The 19,838-nt window shown below is 36.1% G+C and overlaps 1 protein-coding gene across 3 annotated transcripts in view; it reads left to right on the forward strand.

The window, feature by feature from the left end:
- Positions 1 to 19,838, forward strand: part of CSNK1A1 (casein kinase 1 alpha 1) — a 54,215-nt gene that overhangs the window by 23,105 nt on the left and 11,272 nt on the right. For 2 of the 3 annotated variants that reach the window (XM_082836987.1, XM_082836986.1), the window contains exons 3-10: positions 532 to 658; positions 3,688 to 3,786; positions 6,211 to 6,294; positions 10,640 to 10,779; positions 12,158 to 12,236; positions 13,215 to 13,289; positions 16,364 to 16,470; positions 17,557 to 17,705. In XM_082836987.1, the coding sequence (XP_082693113.1) occupies positions 532 to 658; positions 3,688 to 3,786; positions 6,211 to 6,294; positions 10,640 to 10,779; positions 12,158 to 12,236; positions 13,215 to 13,289; positions 16,364 to 16,470; positions 17,557 to 17,705 (860 nt within the window). The remainder of the gene's footprint in view (positions 1 to 531; positions 659 to 3,687; positions 3,787 to 6,210; positions 6,295 to 10,639; positions 10,780 to 12,157; positions 12,237 to 13,214; positions 13,290 to 16,363; positions 16,471 to 17,556; positions 17,706 to 19,838) is intronic. The other variant, XM_082836988.1, reaches the window with a different exon arrangement.

The raw sequence follows: 19,838 nt of genomic DNA on the forward strand, positions 1-19,838 counted from the left end.
CCAGTAAAAAGCAAATGTCATCTTTGTGGTAATATGATTGTTTTCTGTGATCGGGAACTAAGCAAAAATGTGACTCCTTATTAATACAACTTGGTGGGAAATGGAACATGAGTTATAGTGAAAGGGATCTTTGCTTTCTGAAACGTTTTGGAATGACTAGTAGAATCTCCTTCATTTCTTCAGTTAAAAAGTAAGACCAGGTGAGGTTAAGAAACTTGCCCATCGTCTCAGGAATCAGTGGTGGATGGATATAGAATTCAGCTGCCCTGGTTAAGAGGAATGTTAAGGCTGCCACACAAGTACTGACTTAATTGGACAATGGGTTGCTTGACAGGAAAAAATCTCTTTACCTTGTGTTGGGCAATGTAGTCAGTCAGTGAGTTCATCAGCTGAATAGTGGAAAACTTAACCCTAAATAAAACCTAACCAGAGAGGAAAAACTATCTTATTCAAATTTTTTAAAATTTGGTGATGTTAAGTGATAATCAGCTTTTTATAATACCCTCCCTTTTCCCCCTTTCATTTTATTAGGTGGTATGGTCAGGAAAAAGACTACAATGTGCTAGTCATGGATCTTCTTGGACCCAGCCTCGAAGACCTCTTCAATTTCTGTTCAAGAAGGTTCACAATGAAAACTGTACTTATGTTAGCTGACCAGGTATGTGAAACTTTTATGAGAATAAAAACTAAGAAATACTACTGTTCACCACTACTTAACTATAATTTAAATGTGTGTAAACCAGAGAATTATAGTCCCATGTGTCACTGTTTAACGTTTGGATCAGCAAAAAAAGATCCATAGTAAGGTATAGTCATTTAAGTGTATTACTCTAATATGACTTGTAGATGTTTTCCCATGGGTATAGGACAAAAACGGATTATACTAGTTTATTACACCTATAGACTAGGAGTTTTCAAGCTGCTCCCATCAGATAGAGTGTATTTGTTTTAGTGTTGAATATAGCAGGTTTCCTTATAAAATTTTGTTTGAAGAAAGGATTTGGAGTGTGTGTTTGTATATAAATATAGATAAATATGTATATATTGAAATTTTGTTTAAATTAAGCAAATTGAATGCTATGTATTATGTGTTGAATCCTTATGAAAGGTGTATTTTTGAGGAAAATAAGGTACTGAAGTAATTTAAGGAATAATTTTTGACCAGGTAGATGCTCTTGAAGTAAAGGATTCTCGGCCATTGGTAATAGGTAAGCAAAACCAGGGAAATTTTTATGTCATGAATTAGATTTATTCATTGGCTGGAGATTAGATGAAATTGTTTTAAAGCCAAGATTAGATTTTTTTGAACTAAAGGAAATAAAAAGGAAAATTAGTTTTAAAGAATTTTAAGATGGGGAATAATAGGGTCAGGAACAAGCCTTGAGGAAACAGATAATATGGTCAAAGATAATAGGTAAATGTCAAGGAATTTATGATTAAAACCTCTTAATATGACATGTGAATGAATCTTAATAAAGGAGTTTGTATTCTGTAGGCTCAGTAACACATAGGCATTCATACAGTGAACATTTATTCGGGGACTGCCATTGTACTTAACACTGGGAGGTACAAAGAAGAAGAACTAGTCTCTTCCCTCTAGGAGCATAGAGTTTAGTGGAGAAAAATGGAAGGGTTCTGTCATAGAAGTCTATATATTGGATACACTAGTAACATGAGAGAAAGAATGTAATTTAGGAAAGGGGGTTGCAGCAAAGTATTTGTTTAAGAAGGAAACAGCTGAGTCTTGCCCCATAGATGACAGGCAATACTTGAAGTAGTCTGTAGTTTGTGCTATTAATTTGTCTTTTGCCCCACATTTCCCCTGTGAGTTAATACTCATAGTTTAATTATGGGTATTACTTAGCTAGGACAAATATGTACATAAGTGAGCCAGTGGTTTTGTTTTACTTCTTTAATACATGAGTTGCTGCTGTACCTAAAGATGCTATTTGAACATTGTATACATCTACTTCCTTGAGAGTATGAATAGTTTAAGCCAGAGATTACAATTTGGCTTCAAAAGACATTTGCCAAGGTAGAGGAGTAAGATTTAGAATCTGTATATCCATGGTGATAAAAGCTCTAGAGAAATGAGGCCAAGTAAAAAATAGAATCCTGACATATACTACTAGAAGAGCAAGAACATATGGGTAGAAAGATAATGTTGGCAGCCTTTGCACATGGAAAACACTTTCAAATACAACTTGTATTTTACAGAAAAGGTAGACATAGTTGATAATTTGGAAATTAAAACTATTATAGAAGAGATGCCAGAGTTAAGACAAATTTTTCTAAATTTAAATCTATTTACATAACAAATGACTGATAAAAGATTGTTGTATGCAAAGAATTCTTAAAAATTAGCAAGAAAAGGACAAGCCAAAAGAATACTGGATGAGTATAGATTGACAGTTCATAGAATAGTACTAAATCCAAAAGGTCAGTAAAAACAAGCAGGTTTCCAAACTGTTAGGGAAATGAGCGAGGTCAGTACCTGTCAAATTTGCAAAATTTAGAAAGAACTGAAATAACTTTGCTAGTGGGAGAAAGAACACTACTGCTGAAAAAAATGAGTTGTTATAAGCTATTTTGAAGGGCAGTCTGATGGCACCTATCAAAATGAAAAAAATACATACCTTTCAGCCCAGCAACTCTGCTGTAATAGTATGGGATTTATAACCCATAGAAATAAAAGCGCTAGTAGGTAAGGATATATTTAAGTATTATTAATAGCATTATTGTTTATGGTGGGAGAATATTGGAAATAATGGGAATACTGTGAGTTAGGGGATAATTGGGGAGTACTTCCATCTGTGCCATAGAATATTTATAGCCATTAAAAAGAATGCTAAGACCATACCACTTGACGAGGCAGAATTTCCAAGAAATTAAGAAAAGCTTGTTAGAATGGCATGTTTATTATTCAGTTTTGGAATATGATCATACAAGTATGGAGAAAAATCATGGGAGAGTCCAAAAGGCATGCAAGAAAGGAAACCCAGCGTGTGTATGTCCCCATTTGTATAAAAAGTTACATGCTTACATTGTATGGTACCAACTTCCAGGAATGTTTGGGTTATAATTAGTTAAAAACAAGTGAACAAGAATAAAGTGAGTGGACCGTTTCTATTTCAATTTAAAGCAATAACAACAACTTATAGCTACTATATCAATTGGTCAACACCCCTTACTCCCAAGCACAAGTGAGTTTATGTGTGTATGTATATAAGAGCATGGAAATAGATCTGGGCAGTAGCAGGCTGTTTTTATATTTATATAGGTACGTCAGGAGGCATAGGATTGACTTTTACTTTATATAATTTATTACAACAACTGAAACAATTCTAAATGTATTACTTTTGTAATTTAAAAATAAAACCATTTTTTGCTATCAGGTCATGTTTTGCTACTATCATGTTTATAATCATTAATAGTGAAAGAATAAGCCTAAAGAACACTTCTGGTTTATGCTTATATATCCATCAGTCTAGAGGTAAATGCAGTGCCTGGTTGCCGTTTCTTTTTAATTTTGACTAGCACTGTCTTTGTGAACTCTAAATAAAGTTAATAAAGTATACCTGCGATCTTGAAAAATAATTGGCATATTGAAGTAATTGAGAAATAATGTTTTCTTTTGTCACTTAATACAAATCACTTAATTTTCTCTGCTCCTCCCCTTTTTTCCAGATGATCAGTAGAATTGAATATGTGCATACAAAGAATTTTATACACAGAGACATTAAACCAGATAACTTCTTAATGGGTATTGGGCGTCACTGTAATAAGGTTAGTCACATGTTCTTTGCATGAAGGAACAAAGAGTAAAAAACTTCAAGAATTGCTTTGGTGAACTTTCAGTCTTTAAATTAAGAGTCATAGTAAGTTGAATTTGCTATTGATAATTGCTTTAAAAGATTGTACTAGAAGGATAATCTATTAACTTAATAACTTGAAATAAATTCTCTCCAACTTACCCAACCAAGGTTAGTTATTTATATGGAAATATAAAATTCCAAGGGCTTATAGTGAAAATGTAATCATCTATATTATTTAACTATTGAGCAGTTGTATCTGTTTTTCATTCATTCGAATAGCTAGCGAACAAAAAAAACAAACAAAAAACCCCATGTACTTTTCTTCCTGAATGCTAAAAATCAGATTTTAACCTTTGTCTCTGAAGTGTGGGTTTTTTTAATATATGTGCTTGTGCCAGCGTGGGAACCACTGACCCATCTGTCACCATGGCGTTAACATTTGCTGACTAAGCATGGTTGATAATGAGAATTCTTCAGTCCTTGGATTTGTGTATTCAAAAGGATAACTTTTGGGCCTGTTTCAAAAGTAGTTGACAGTTTCTTATTTGGGTGCCAAGTTGGGTGGGGTCTCCACCCCTCTTCTCCTCTCCTTTTCAAAGGGAAGTGTAGACAAGTGAAATGAACATACATACAATGAAATTAGTGTTCATTGGGGGCTGCAGAATGATTGAATTTACGGGGTGGTTGGGTTTTAGCTAGTGACGCATGATTGCAGTTAAAAACTAATTGTGTTGAATTTTTTCTGCAATGATTAGTTTTACTGAGTGAATTGCTTTTTTTTATTAATTCAATGTTGAGCTCGGGCAGACAGGCAGCATTGGCAATGCACTAAGCATGTTATGATCTGATGATCTGATAGAAATTCTCAACTTCAGGACAACTTGGGGGGTTTTTGTTTTTTGTGTTTTTTGTTTTGTTTTGTTTTTGGAAGGAACATTCCCATTTGTTTTATTAAACCATTAGGGAATGTTTGGTGTTTTTAGGTCTAGCTATAAATGTTTACCTTTGTTTGCCTGTATGAATGCCAACTTGGAGCCATTACCATTAGAACTGGTGTTATTTGTTAATGCGTGAGACATTAATGTTGGTCTGACCAAGTTTTAGGTATTAAAATTTTTTTGTTGAAAGCTGAGCTTTAAATAATAGAAGATGTTTAAATCTACATACAACCTTTCTTGCCATTCCCAATTGCATCTTTTTTTTTTTTTTTTTAATGTTATGTGGCTTCTCTCTTTGAAGCATCCAGGTTCTTAATTGTTACTATAAAACCTGGTAATTTAATTGAAAAATTACTAGTCTTAATTTTGGGGGGCAATTTTGTCAGTATGACCCTAATCTTTTGACCATTTCCCAGCCCTTGTCTTCCCATTTTCTTCCTGCTAAAGACCCATTATCCTCATGTGATCCATGTTCTGCCTGTTGACATTGCAGTACATGGTTTTTGTCTTAAATTTAATGATGGCCTAGATAATACCTCTTTGCTTTTTTCCCCCCTTTAAGATAGCTTATTAATCACATAGTTGTGTTAGGAAATCCAAATTGACCAGTGATACGTAAACCTTTTTAGAATCTTGTATCCTCTTTTAGAGATATTAAAAAGAATATTGTGAAGCTGTTTTGCTGTTAAACAGATTGAGAGAGACCCTAGGGTTAGAAGTGCAGTGTTTTACCTAAGATTCAAATTCTAAATGTTGTTCTTGAACATTTTAGATTAGTGTTTTGTTTATGTAGTTGGTTTTTAGTGTTTTCTGTATTGTAGTTTGAAATATGCCAGTTGTATGAGACTGGATTCTTCGGTCAGCTTGTTCCAGTAGTTTTCTATTTGTGGGTAAAGAGTTGGGTGGGGGGCGCTTTTGAGGTTGATTTTTAAAGTCAAATTTCTTATTTGGAAAATTGTTCTGAATTTGATATTTAGGAGTAGTCACTCCAATCATAGTGAATTTGCTCATCTCTTCCAGTAATCAGCCCTGCATGCTTATGAAAATAAATTTTAAGGTGACTAAATGCCTTCTACCTCTTCCTTACTGAAGATTTTTTTCCCCTGTACAATCTTTTTTAGGGGAAGGGCAGATTGTGATACCAAAGATTGCAGATCCAAATTCCCCCCTTTTTTATTAATAAATTAAAGAGCCAAATGTCACCATTGCTATCCCTGTTTCAGGCAGTGACACAATATAGTGGCATTAAAAACCTGAGTATTTTCCAGAATTCAAATGTTCTTAAGCATGTGATTCTTATTTGGAAAACTGAGAAGCTACAGTGCTTGGTGGAAGAAGGATGGCATTTGGCTACCCTGTTCTTTCTCTAATGCCTCGGTGTTGCCTGTCTGCGCCGGCCATTGTTGCAATGTAAGCAATACTGTTTGATGCACTGCCACCCTCTATTGTCTGTTTAGTGTTTAGAATCTCCAGTGGGGAAGAGGAAAAGAAGCATGACTGTTAGTTCTTCTCAGGACCCATCTTTCTCAGGATTAAACCAGGTCTGAAACTGTCTCCTATTCCAACCTCAATCCCAAATTCATGTGCTTTTCTTTCTTACTGTTTTATTTTGATTATTTTTGTTTTGTTTTAATTCTGGAGAATGTAGATCTTGCTCAAGCACCTCTTACGTTGGCATTATTCAGACATACTTGGCAAACATAACATTACTAAGATGTTTCTTTGTGGCTTTTGCTTAAAGTTTGTAAAATTTAGAGAAAACCTAAATGAAAACAGGATTATGTTTAGATCTCTAACATCCACATGAGGAAATGTGTTGATCTACCATTGAAATTCTTTACCTAATGGTAAACTTGAGATAGACTGTTCAGTTTTTAAAAATAATTTGGAGTTGCATTATTGCTGAATGATATTCTGCGTCAACTCTTCCCCTTCCCCTAGCGTACTTTAGGTAAGTGTAGATCAGATTTCAGATCTAGTTTTTCTAGAATTGATTACCTCAATATAAGAATTCTCTCAGCTTCAAACAAGTGGCATAAAATGCTTAAAGAGCATTATATGCTCTGGAACTAGAATATACTGTATTCTAACAACATAACGATAACTGAAGCACTTATCAATTACCATCAGTAACACATATGTAAGATAAACAGATGCATAACCTGATGATTTAGTGTTTAGCAGGCTAAACACTCCAATAACTTTCCAAATATTTTTTAAATGTAAGCAGAACTCTTCATATTTACTTTTGTAGAAGTTAGATAGCTTTATTACTGTATGAATTTTCAGATAAACAAGGGAAAATAATTTTAAAAATCACACCATTTAGGTACTTAATCTTTGAAGCTCCTGAATGAACGAATCTTTATCAATTTAGTATACACTGAGAAGTAAGTATTGACATAAGTAATCAGAAAAGGAAAAAAGTTGCATTTGATATGTGAGCATACTTTGTAGTTCCATTATTAAACCACAAGTATCACCTGGGTAATCATTTAATCCTTTTCCATACTGCCCAGCATTATTTCAGAAACTACGTTCTCCCACTGTTAAAACGGTTTCAGGAATTCAATTTTACTTTTATTCACAAAGAAATACCAACTGTGGTAACTAGGTCTTGGTTGGGCAGAGAGGGAGGATGGTGGGTAATTAGGTACATTGTAAGGCAACTTTACTGCCCTATTTTTACTTATCCATATACATTCACACATTTTACTTATATTTTATAACATAATTATTTAATAATAGGTCTTCTGGGTTATAAGGAAAAGTAATCTTGGTGAATTTTCTGAAGGGCAGGAAAATGTGACTGCTGGTTAGGAGAAAAACTGTTGTAAATACCAAAAACTAAAATTGTCAGTAGCGTTTCTGAAGAAAATGCACGTCTGCTGAATGGAGTTATCCCAGCGTACCCAACATTAACTCATTTCCACATTCCTTTGAAAAATATGCTGCATTCTTTAAAACAGCCACAAATTTTACTTAGAACATGTAGTTAAAATCCACAGAAAAGCAGCTTGACAACTGAAGAGTTTAAACGTCTCTTTGCATATGCAGACCTATAAAAACACATTATTTTATGACGTTGAATACTGACTTTTCCTTTTTTGGTTTTACCTTTACATATCTGCGCCTGTTGGGTTGTATCCTTGGTATCACATGGTTTCATTTAAATATTTCCCATTATATATGTTTTTACTCGTTTTAAATTCAGTGCATAGAGAGCGACTAAAGAAGCATGATAGGTACCAGAAGGTAATGAACTATCAAGAGATTTAAAATTTTAAGTAGTTTTCAGTTGTTTGCTCTTAAAATGGGATACCTTTATTTATCAGTGACATTACTTTTCCTGACTCATTTTCAGTTTTTATAGGAGGAGAAAATTTAAAAATTTTTTGCTTTAATATTAAAGATTGAGATACTTAAGAAGGTAGTGTTTGTCCATTTTTGTTCTTAATAAGTTAGGTTTTTGTCCTTTAGAATTGTAGAAGGAAAGAACTCTAGTGAACACTGAGTTTTTATAAAGCAGTCTTTTAGTTGTGAGAAAGTGGTTATTGAGTTGCAAATGGAGCTGTTGAATCTAGACATGAATGTAACTATCAGACATAACCATGTCAGAGTTGTTCCTGTTTTCTCCTCCATTTGGAGTACTAAAGGAAGCAATCTTAGAAAATAATCTTTAGAAGAAAGTTCATGTCCTCATCACTTTTTATTCATAACCCACATAATTTTTTTTTTTTTTTTTTGCGGTACGCGGGCCTCTCACTGTTGTGGCCTCTCCCATTGCGGAGCACAGGCTCCGGACGCGCAGGCTCAGCGGCCATGGCTCACGGGCCCAGCCGCTCCGCGGCATGTGGGATCTTCCCGGACCGGGGCACGAACCCGTGTCCCCTGCATCGGCAGGCGGACTCTCAACCACTGCGCCACCAGGGAAGCCCCCACATAATTCTTTGGGAGAGTTTTTAAAGGCCATGAAGCTGGATGTCCTTTTGGGTTTGTTTTTCCCTTGTTTTCTTTTCAGTGTGAATCTGTAGAACTTAAGTCATAATTTTCGTTTTGCTTAACATAAGTATATTTTGCTCATTTTAATATTTGAGTACTGAGCCAATTTTCATATCGAAAGAAACTTAAAAGAGTATGAGCTTTATTTCTCTTAGTGGTTTATAACATTAACTTTCCTGTCCCTATTTTATAATAACTCAGTTGTTCAAGAAGTGAGTTTAATCATACAAAGAGCTTTCATTATCCAGTTACATTTTACTGAAAATTTAATCTTCATTCTTTGTAGTAGACCAGGTGAAAATAAGTGTTTCATTGTAAATATGGTTGCAGAAGCTCAAACCTCAGCCTTTCCCATCCAGTGTATAACTAAGGCTAGGTTGTAGTGCCTGCCTGAAATCGGCATTTTTCATCCTCCTAAAAGAAGCACTTGGTCATATCTTTTTCACTTAAATCAGTAACTTGCTTTAGTTTTTTGTTTTTTTTTTTTTTTTGCGGTACGCGGGCCTCTCACTGTTGTGGCCTTTCCTGTTGCGGAGCAACAGGCTCCGGACGCGCAGGACCAGCAGCCATGGCTCACAGGCCTAGCCGCTCCGCGGCATGTGGGATCTTCCCGGACCGGGGCACAAACCTGTGTCCCCTGCATCGTCAGGCGGACTCTCAACCACTGCACCACCAGGGAAGCCCGCTTTACTTATTTTTTGACGCAAACCCTAACAGGCTAGGTGGTCATGTTTCCCAGTATATCACAGACTGTAAACTGCAGCAGAAGGAACCTAATGTCAGCCTAATGGGAAGAAAAACTGCAAAATTTAGGTGTAACTAGAAAAGAATAGTGTAGGGCTACATAGTATAAGAGCACATAGACCTGCTTTGCTTGATAAACTTTGTAGACATAACTTTTGATAAGTGATTTTATGATAAAGACTAAATAAAATTTTAAGTTAAGATTATTTTGATTTAGAAGGTAGGTAAATATGAACATATTTTGGGTTTTTTCCCAAAAAATACTTTTGTTTTTTTTCTTCTTCGTATAAAAGTTTTAATCATGGAGAGTAAACCTGAATTAATTTTAAAAATTAGCTACATTATAAATGAGTATCTTACGCCCTGTGTACCATTTAAATGAAACAGCAATAAACATTATTTTGTTCTAAAATACTACTTGGTTTCTGGTTAGCTCATTTAAACTGCTGATTGTAAGCCACCTTTATTTAAATAAATAAATACTTAAGTGCTTTTTAAGACTTTAGATCAACTTGTTATATTTTCCAGAAGCTTAAGCTGCTCACATGCGTAAATGTCAGTTGGAAATAAAATGAAATGCATGCTTGTTTTAAAATGCTTATTTATTATAAATAAAAATCTTGGTTTTGTTGTCAATATACAACTTTCAGAGTTGTCTTATTTTAGATAGTGAGCATTCTGTTAGCATACTAAAGAGTGGCCTTTGTAGAATGGAAGAGTTCCAGAAAGCTTATGTCTAGTTTTTTAAAACCCCATGCTTGTTTACCAGTGTAACAGGATGTCAGGCTTCATTATGGCATGCAGCACACTTGTCAGCAACTCTGATATTGAGCATGTATACATTTCTCCACTATGTTAGAGGTTCCAAAGACAGGCTCCTGAATGTGTAATGAACTGGCCTATGAAATTGTTCAGCTGACAGGGATCAACCACTTGACTTAACTGTATTTTTTTAACTTGATTTATTGATGAGGACTAATAAAAGCTTATTGGAGTGTTAAGTTTGTTCATTATCTGTTCTGTTTATGATGCTTTATTTTGATATAATTGAACAAAATAGAATAGATGCCATTTAATGAGTAAGAAGCAGTTTAACTGAACAAGATTGGAAACCTAATGTCTCTTTATTTTCTTTTAAAGTTATTCCTTATTGATTTTGGTTTGGCCAAAAAGTACAGAGACAACAGGACAAGGCAACACATACCATACAGAGAAGATAAAAATCTCACTGGCACTGCTCGATATGCTAGCATCAATGCACATCTTGGTATTGAACAGAGGTGAGTTTGAAAATTGAATGTGTTTATCAAATCCATAGCAAAAGCCATTGATGGGTTTTTAAAATATTTTAATTAGTTTCTTACAATATCTAAAGATGTTTCTTGGCTGAAGATTTGAAAGACACTTATTAATCCTTTTACCTGCTGCTTTGGACAGTGCAAAGAAGCCGATTAAATGAGGCCTTTTTGTTTTCTTTGTTGAAGCTTGTCTTTTGAGGAGAAAATATTGCATGATGGAAATTAGAAGCATAAATGCAACTTTATGTTTCTTTTTGCAGCTAAAGACAATACTTTTTTTCTTAATACTGATCTTGGGCTTTTTATGTTAGTGAAGCAAGTTGAGTTTAGGGGAAGAATGTATTGGTTATTTCTGCAAGGAAAATGTTATCTGATTTCTAATAAACCAAAATGTGGTTGGTGGACCATCCCCGTTCTACTCTTCCACCCCTACATAAATGAATAGGCTTTAGTTTAAACATTGTCATAATTTCTGTGGTCTTTCTATTTTCTGACTTGAATTCTAGTTTTTCATCTTTTGTCAATCATTTTTCTTTTTGCTCCTTAAAATAAGCGTAGAGGGCTTCCCTGGTGGCGCAGTGGTTGAGAGTCCGCCTGCCGATGCAGGGGACACGGGTTTGTGCCCCGGTCCGGGAAGATCCCACATGCCGTGGAGCGGCTGGGCCTGTGAGCCATGGCCGCTGAGCCTGCGCGTCCGGAGCTTGTGCTCCGCAACGGGAGAGGCCACAAGAGTGAGAGGCCCGCGTACCGCAAAAAATATATAAATAAATAAGCGTAGAAATGATATGCTTCCAGGTTATGGAACTTCATGAGAATGAGCTTTTAAGCTTAGGGAATAGCCATGAATATCTGAGTACCCTTGGTTAAACTATAGTTTCACATCTTCTGTAGGCCATTACCAGTCCTTAAGTACATGTATCGTCTGAATATGCGTGTAAGTGTGTATGTGTTTGTGTATATATTCATATAGATGTTTAATTAGCTTAAAGTTGTTAATTTTTTCAGCGTTATCCCTAAATAATCTTTGTGAGCTTCTGTAAAACTTATGTCCTGCTAGATGGTTCTTCCATCTTTATTAACCTCATTTAGGAAGTTATTTAGCTAAATTCTTTTTGCTCTTTAAAAGTTAAGTTGCAGGAACGTGTTGGATTTTATAATTTTGGATTCTGTGAGGAAATTTTGTTTAGAAGTAACCCATTAGGAACTTTTTTTTTAAATTACCTTAACTGAGTAACTCCTTGCACAAGATACCAAATTACTTTCTCTCCTTGCTTGGAAACATTTTTTCTTGTGTACCTGGCTTTCTTTCACATGTTCTTCACAATAATTGCAGCCTTTAAATTTACATTTTCTTTTCTAGTCGCCGAGATGACATGGAATCATTAGGATATGTTTTGATGTATTTTAATAGAACCAGCCTGCCATGGCAAGGACTAAAGGTAAACCAGACTCACATCACCAGCTTTTTGTTTTAAGAATACAAATACACATTGGAGATGACCTTTAAGGTCCCTTTCAAGTATGAGGTTTTCTGAGAGTGAATGACTTTATTTTTACCCTTTATTGGTAAAATAAAATCTGATCGTTTCAGTAATAATTAGGTTAGTAGACTCTCACAGTCACACTTGAGGAACAGTTTCCTTTGGGACAATTAGCAGGTACCCATTGGTAACCAGTAGCTTTACCTGGAAGGAACTTGACATGGGCTAAGAAAGGTGGAGACTTTCTCATTTTGAGGTGTTGCCATTATGTTGAAAATGTGTACTTTTATGTACAGTAGAACTAGTTTATCCAGTAATACTAGCTATATTATTTAATTGTCCTAACATTTTATTTCCATTAATTAGGAGTTTTACCATTACTTTTGTGAGTATTTGTATGGTAATGATAAATTACTGTGTCCAAGATTTTAATGGCTGTTTAGTTGCTTTATTGGTCCTTTAAAGGTAAATGGTCCCTGTATTTATTGAGCATCTATGAGCTTGACAAATTGCTCAGTGTGGGTAGCTTTATCCAGTGTGAATATTTTTACACTGGAAAAATAACACCAGTTATTAATGTCACTAAATGACGGGCAGGCACATGTGTTTGGTATCGATCTGCTTATTTTGCCCTTGTTGAATATGGGTTAAGAAATCTCATTTCAAATTTGACTCCACCCATTTTTACTTAAATCATATTCCTGTTAAACTCACCCTTTGCTAACAGCTAAAAACGTTCCTGAAGCAGAAAGTCATGTGAAAAGTTAACAGTTTAGGAAAAGGAGATTACATGTATTACACTTTGATTTCTTTTTTATTCTAGGTTATGATTTCTCTTGAATCTCAAGTTTCCTTTTATGTGTAGTATGTTAAACTAGTAAAATTCTTCTCATAATACTGAGTATATCTGTGTGGTTTGATTCTTATTCTCCACAGGCTGCAACAAAGAAGCAAAAGTATGAAAAAATTAGCGAAAAGAAGATGTCCACACCTGTTGAAGTTCTATGTAAGGTAAGTGTACATGATGATTTTTTTTTTTTAATATAAATGATCCAGGAACAAAAAGGAACATTTTATTTTACAGCCTCAGAACTTAAGCATCCTATTGAGTAGCTATTTACTGTTTTAAATTTACTTTGGTTGATTCTTGGTATCTTTATGAATGACTTGAGGACTTCCTGGTGGCACAGTGGTTAAGAATCCGCCTGCCAGTGCAGGGGACACAGGTTCGATCCCTTGTCTGGGAGGATCCCACATGCTGCGGAGCAACTAAGCCTGCACACCACAACTACTGAGCCCACACGCCGCAACTGCTGAAGCCCACATGCTCTAGGGCCTGCGTGCCGCAACTACTGAAGTCCACGTGCCACAAGTACTGAGCCCACACGCTGCAACTACTGAAGCCCGTGCACCCCAACAAGAGAAGCCACCTCAAGGAGAATCCCACGCACCGCAAGGAAGAGTGGCCCCTGCTCACCGCAACGAGAGGAAAGCTGGCGCGCAGCAACGAAGACCCAGCACAGCCAAAAAAATTGAAAAAGGAATGACCTGAATATATGAGTCATTTTAAAATAATTGTTTTGTTTCTGGTTTAGGCCCTATGATCTGTTTTAAATTGGAGGAAAAATAAGGAGGTAAACTTTTCTAATAGAACCTCAATTCCAAACCTCAAAACCAATTTATGAGAAAATTAAGTTAAGAAATATTCCCCTTATTCTTAAACTGGTGCCAGAGAAGAAAGGATATCCACAATTGGCATATCAAGGAATTAGGGAAACAAAGGCAAGCAGAATAGAACAATCCAGAAATAGAAAGTGTCCAACAGTATAGATGGCAGTTTGAATCTGGCTCATTTCTCTGAAATCTCAAACTTTGAAGAGAGGCACGTGAGTTGAGAGTGGAAAGATACTTTTGTCATAATGTCTCTTCCGTAGAAAGAAGACCACGTGGTCATCTTTGTGACAATTGCATACCTGAAATAATTAGAAAACAATATATAATTACGTATTGGGGTGGTAGAAGGGAGAAATCAGCATGAGTTGAAATAGTACTCTGGAAGGGAGTAAATGGTGATGTCTTTATGAGTCTCCCCATCCACAAATTTGCTTTCTCTTTTTCTGCATATCTACAGAAACAGAGGGGACGGGTTGAGAAATTTATGATCTTTTCTGAGACTCTTTGGGGATTTGTTTTAAATTATGAAATACATTTTAGGTTAATGAATAAAATATTCAGGAAGAGAACGGGAGGATTTAGTACATTCTCTGCTTGTGTGCAGCATCTTAATTTTGATCTGGAAATTGTGAACTACATTTGTCTTCTGGATTAGACACATATAATTGATTCAGGGTGCAGTGAACACCGAAGTATTAGGTATTACTATAAAGTAGTGAGATTGTTTTCAGTCTTATGGTCCAGCGGCATGGTCTAGCGACAGTTCATACTTTACATATGAAATGCTTATCATGTTGGTAGTTTTCTTTTGTAGAAGGAAGTTCATTTGATAAATGCAGAATGCTATTAATACAGACTGTGAATGTATATTAAAAGTTGAGGGCTTCCCTGGTGGCACAGTGGTTGAGAGTCCGCCTGCTGATGCAGGGGACACGGGTTTGAGCCCTGGTCCGGGAAGGTCCCGCATGCCGTGGAGTAACTAAGCCCGTGCGCCACAACTACCGAGCTACTGAGCCTGCGCTCTAGAGCCCGCAAGCCACAACTACTGAGCCCCCATGCCACAACTACTGAAGCCCACGTGCCTAGAGCCCGTGCTCTTCAATGAGAAGCCACTGCAATGAGAAGCCCGCGCATCACAACAAAGAGTAGCCCCCACTCACCAGAACCAGAGAAAAGCCTGCACACAGCAACAAAGGCCCAACGCAGCTAAAAATAAAATAGATAAAATAAATTTTTAAGAAAGTACTTTGTAAAAATTAAATTTGTTTCCATCACTGTAATCAATAAAAAATGTTGTGGATATATACATTCTACCCTACCTGTGGATGTGAGAAATTTCTCAAAATCATAAGATTTTGGGAAGAGACTGCCTCTTTTAACTCATCTTCCTTCACGTTCACATTTACTCAAAGGGAGGAGATGTGGGGATTTTTTTTGTTTAAATACTTTGCATTTCTAGGTTCCTAATGGCAAAATCCTTTTGGTGACTAATATCTACAGCCTTAAAAAACATCTGTATACATCTTTGAGAATCTTTGCCAAGAAACCAAACGTGGAAACAGTTTACACCACAGATGTACTTATTTAGTATTGTCTATAATAGAGAAAAATGGAATCCTCTAAATGTCCAGTTATAGGGAACATGTTAATTATGATGTATTCATTAGGTCAAACAATATCCAGCCATGAACTTCTAAAAAGTTGATGCGGAGGTTAGAAATGACATAGAAGGATGCTTGCAATCTTTTAATGGAAAAGGGAATATATTATGTATGCAGTATGATAACAGTTATGTTAAAAAAAGACAAACCCAATCTATTCATAGGAGGAAGCATTGGATTATGGAAAAAAGAAAAGACAAACCCAGTATATTCATAGGGTGTGGTATTGGATTGATACATATCATAACAATGGTTGCTTTGTATAATTGCACTCTTGATTTTACTTCTCTTTATATAGGTCTGTACTGCTGTTTAAAAAGAAAGTAATTTCAGAATGGAGAGAGAATACCCATTCACTGTCCTGTTCTGGCAAAGAACATTACTGGCCTCATTTTTGTTGTTTATTCTTTATTGCTATGCACTTATTGTACATTGATAAAATAATAGGTTAACAAGTGGGATATCTAAATTATTTAAGAACCTGTTACTGCAAGGAAAAGATATATATTTCCTCTACCAATATTAAAAGATATAGTACGTAATAAGGTGGTTGGGACGAAGAAATTTTGTCAAATTTATGAGGATACCAAGTCATATTATTGTTATTTAGGTTCTCAGATCTTCTAGCAAAGTAGTAAAATATCCTTAAATACATTTCTTGCTTGTTTTTAAATACATTGATTTTTCTGTCTTAAATAAGTTTTTTGTTGTTGTTGTCTTAATTTTGTGTTTTAACTCTTGAACTCGTAGGGATTTCCTGCAGAATTTGCCATGTACTTAAACTATTGCCGTGGGCTGCGCTTTGAGGAAGCCCCGGATTACATGTACCTGAGGCAGCTATTCCGCATTCTTTTCAGGTCAGTTTTTAAGACTATAAACTCCAGTGAGGGAAATTAGTTCAGTCTGCCCAACATATCTACTCTGACAAGTAGCAAGTAAAAGTGGGTCTAACCAGTGTGAGTGAATGAAATGTGAATGAAATGTTAAGAAACTGTGAGTTTGACATTTTTCCATTTCCAAATGTCCTTGAAATATTTTCGTTTGGGATGGAGAAACTTAAATCAAACTCAAAGTAGAATATAAGTTTTCCACAATAGTTACACAATTCACATTAGATACAAATGACTGTTGGTGGCAGTTGGGACTCTCCAACTTGGTAGACAACCCTGCTCAATACCAAAATGAATAGCAATTAAAATATCAGGCAGTAATTGGAGTTTATGATATTGTGGAAGTAGGCCCAAATTCTAGGATCCCTAGGTAATACAACCCAAAATTGGTCTTGAAAAAATAAAGTACATGTGGCTCAAAATCTTAGTTGGAAGAGAAGAATTAGGGATGATGCTCTAATCCTAGAGAAGTCTTCCCAAGTCACCAGCATAGACATCGCCCTCTCAAAGTTACAGTCTCACGTCTACTCTGATGTGTCTTTAGGGGATACCTTCTGTTAAGAATATTCCCCCATAACTGACAGCTTGACTCAGTGTTTTTGTTGTTCATGCTGCCTTTTTTTTTGGCTGCACAGTGCCGCTTGTGAGATCTTAGTTCCCCGACCAGGGGTTGAACCCACGCCCTCGGCTGTGAAAGCACAGAGTCCTAACCACTGGACTGCCAGAGAATTCCCTCATGGCTGCCTTTCATTCCCACTCCCTTGCTCATTTCAAGAAAGTTTAAAGGCAGCTTCTTTTTGAAAAGGGAGAGGATTTATTCTTGAATACAGCAGACCAAAGCGGTGACATCATTTCCCCCCAGTTGAGACATGTAAAAAGTGGAATTAACTGAACAGTAAGTCATCTATAGGGAAAGAAATCTTGTAGAAGCTACCATACTTAAGAGAAGATACTCATTTCCTTAAAAAATGCTCTCACTGTCTTGAAAGTTCTGTGGAGTATTTAATTGGACCCTATTAATAATGGGTTAACATATAATTTTATATTTTCCAGGACCCTGAATCACCAATATGACTACACATTTGATTGGACAATGTTAAAACAGAAAGCAGCACAGCAGGCAGCCTCTTCAAGTGGGCAGGGTCAGCAGGCCCAAACCCCCACAGGCAAGCAAACTGACAAAACCAAGAGTAACATGAAAGGTTAGTAGCCAAGAACCAAGTGACGTTACAGGGAAAAAAATTGAACACAAAATTGGGTAATTCATCCGTTTCTAACAGTGTTAGATCGAGGAGGTGGTTTTAAAATACATAAAAATCTGGCTCTTTGTTTTAAAAAAAAGACGTCCTTGGAAAATTTGACTACTAACTTTAAACCCAAATGTCCTTATTCATATATATGTATATGTATTTTTATATACATATATGTGTGTATATTATTATCATTTCTCTTGGGATTTTGGGTCATTTTTAACAACTGCATCTTTTTTACTCATTCATTAACCCTTTCCAAAATAAACATTTGGTGTTGGGAATATGGTATAATCAATCAATCCAAAATCCTAGACCTAACACTTGTTGATTTTTAATAATGAATCTGGTTAGCCATGGTATTTTGACTTTCTTTCCAACTAACAGTGTTAAGAATTTTTCTGCATGTTAATGCTTTAGAATTAAAAATGGAAAATTGTGAACATGATCTAAGTTCAAGAGGTGAGTCTGGCATTGCCCCGGAAGTGTCTATCTTCTCAGTTGCAGAGCACCTCATTTACTCTTTTTTTTAAATTTTTTTTTAAATTTTTTTTTTTGCTGTGTTGGGCCTTCGTTTCTGTGCAAGGGCTTTCTCTAATTGTGGCAAACGGGGGCCAGTCTTCATCGCGGTGCACGGGCCTCTCACTGTCACGGCCTCGCTTGTTGCGGAGCACAGGCTCCAGACGCGCAGGCTCAGTAGTTGTGGCTCATGGGCCTAGTCGCTCCGCGGCATGTGGGATCCTCCCAGACCAGGGCTCAAACCCGTGTCCCCTAGCATTAGCAGGCAGACTCCCAACCACTGCACCGCCAGGGAAGCCCTCATTTACTCTCTTAAATGCTCAAATAACTGAAGAGCTCGATACATCCTTACTTATCACAAAAATAAATCTCTCTTTTAGTTGCTGCTTAGCTTACATGTGTTCTTAATTTCAAAATGATTTTTTCTTAGGGCGTTACTTTTTTTTTTTTTACTTTTTTTAAATTGTACAAATATTCAGGGTCTAGGGGTCTACTGTAAAATTGAATTCTGCAGTTATTCCTCGCAAATTGAAAAAAAAAACAAACTGGGGCAAATGCCACTGAGCTGCTAGTCTATTTCCTTTCTATATCTCTCTGGCACTCTTAGTGCTACTAAGGAGTAGAACTGTTAGGGCACAGTGCCATTTCTTATCACTGTTGCCATACAGTTCAACTCCTGTGTTTTATGTTTTTTGTCTGTTTTTCTTTTCCCCTTTCTGGGGCTTACCTCCTGATACCTGCCTACTTCCTGGAAGTGGTGGGCAGGTAAGGTTTGTTTTTTGGTTTCTAATTACGTAATTTCTGAATCACTGCTCTGATCTGAACTTGGTCTTCTTTGGTCCATATTTTTACTGTTGCAATTAAAAAATTTTATAATTTAAAAATAGGCTCTAATCTGAGGATACTTTTCAAGTAGTATAGTTAACTGATGTCATCCTCCTCCCAGCAGCTCATCTATTAGGAATGAAGTTGAGGTACTTCGTTTCCACGTTTCTGGGAAGGATCCACAGTTGGAGGTTTAATATAGTGGGAGTTCTTAGATGAGGAAGTTTGAACTCAAGATAACAAACACTAATGCTTGCCCAGTGCTCTACCTCTGCATCATAGTTGGAATTTAATTGTCCCTTTTGAATGTTTTAATCATTATATAACTAATCATATTGTCAACAGGTTCTTAATGAGGTAGGTGGCTAGTATTGCTGAGAAGTGGTCCTGCCATTTAGGTAAGACCACATAGACTCTCTAAACTGAGGACCTGACACCTACAGTGTATTTGCTTTTTCTCACAAAATGAAACCAGTTTTTGACTAAAGTTAGCTGGGATAATAGGATCATCACAAGTTGCAGTTTCTAGAACGAAAATTAGGTTGAAATCTCATCTGACCTAGAACATTGCACTTCAGGCATTCAGCAGCCTTCAGAAAGAATTACCTTATTTTGAGCTAGTTTCCTTGTTAGTTTACTGTGTGTCTCTTACTCAATAAAGCAAAATTTTTGTCCTGCCTTATCTAGGTCTTAAAGATGAGAAGTTGGATCCACTGAGTTAGTATGTTTCATTGGAAAAAA

Source organism: Leucopleurus acutus (genome assembly GCF_964270905.1).
Source record: "Leucopleurus acutus genome assembly, chromosome: 3".
Lineage (NCBI taxonomy): Eukaryota > Metazoa > Chordata > Mammalia > Artiodactyla > Delphinidae > Leucopleurus > Leucopleurus acutus.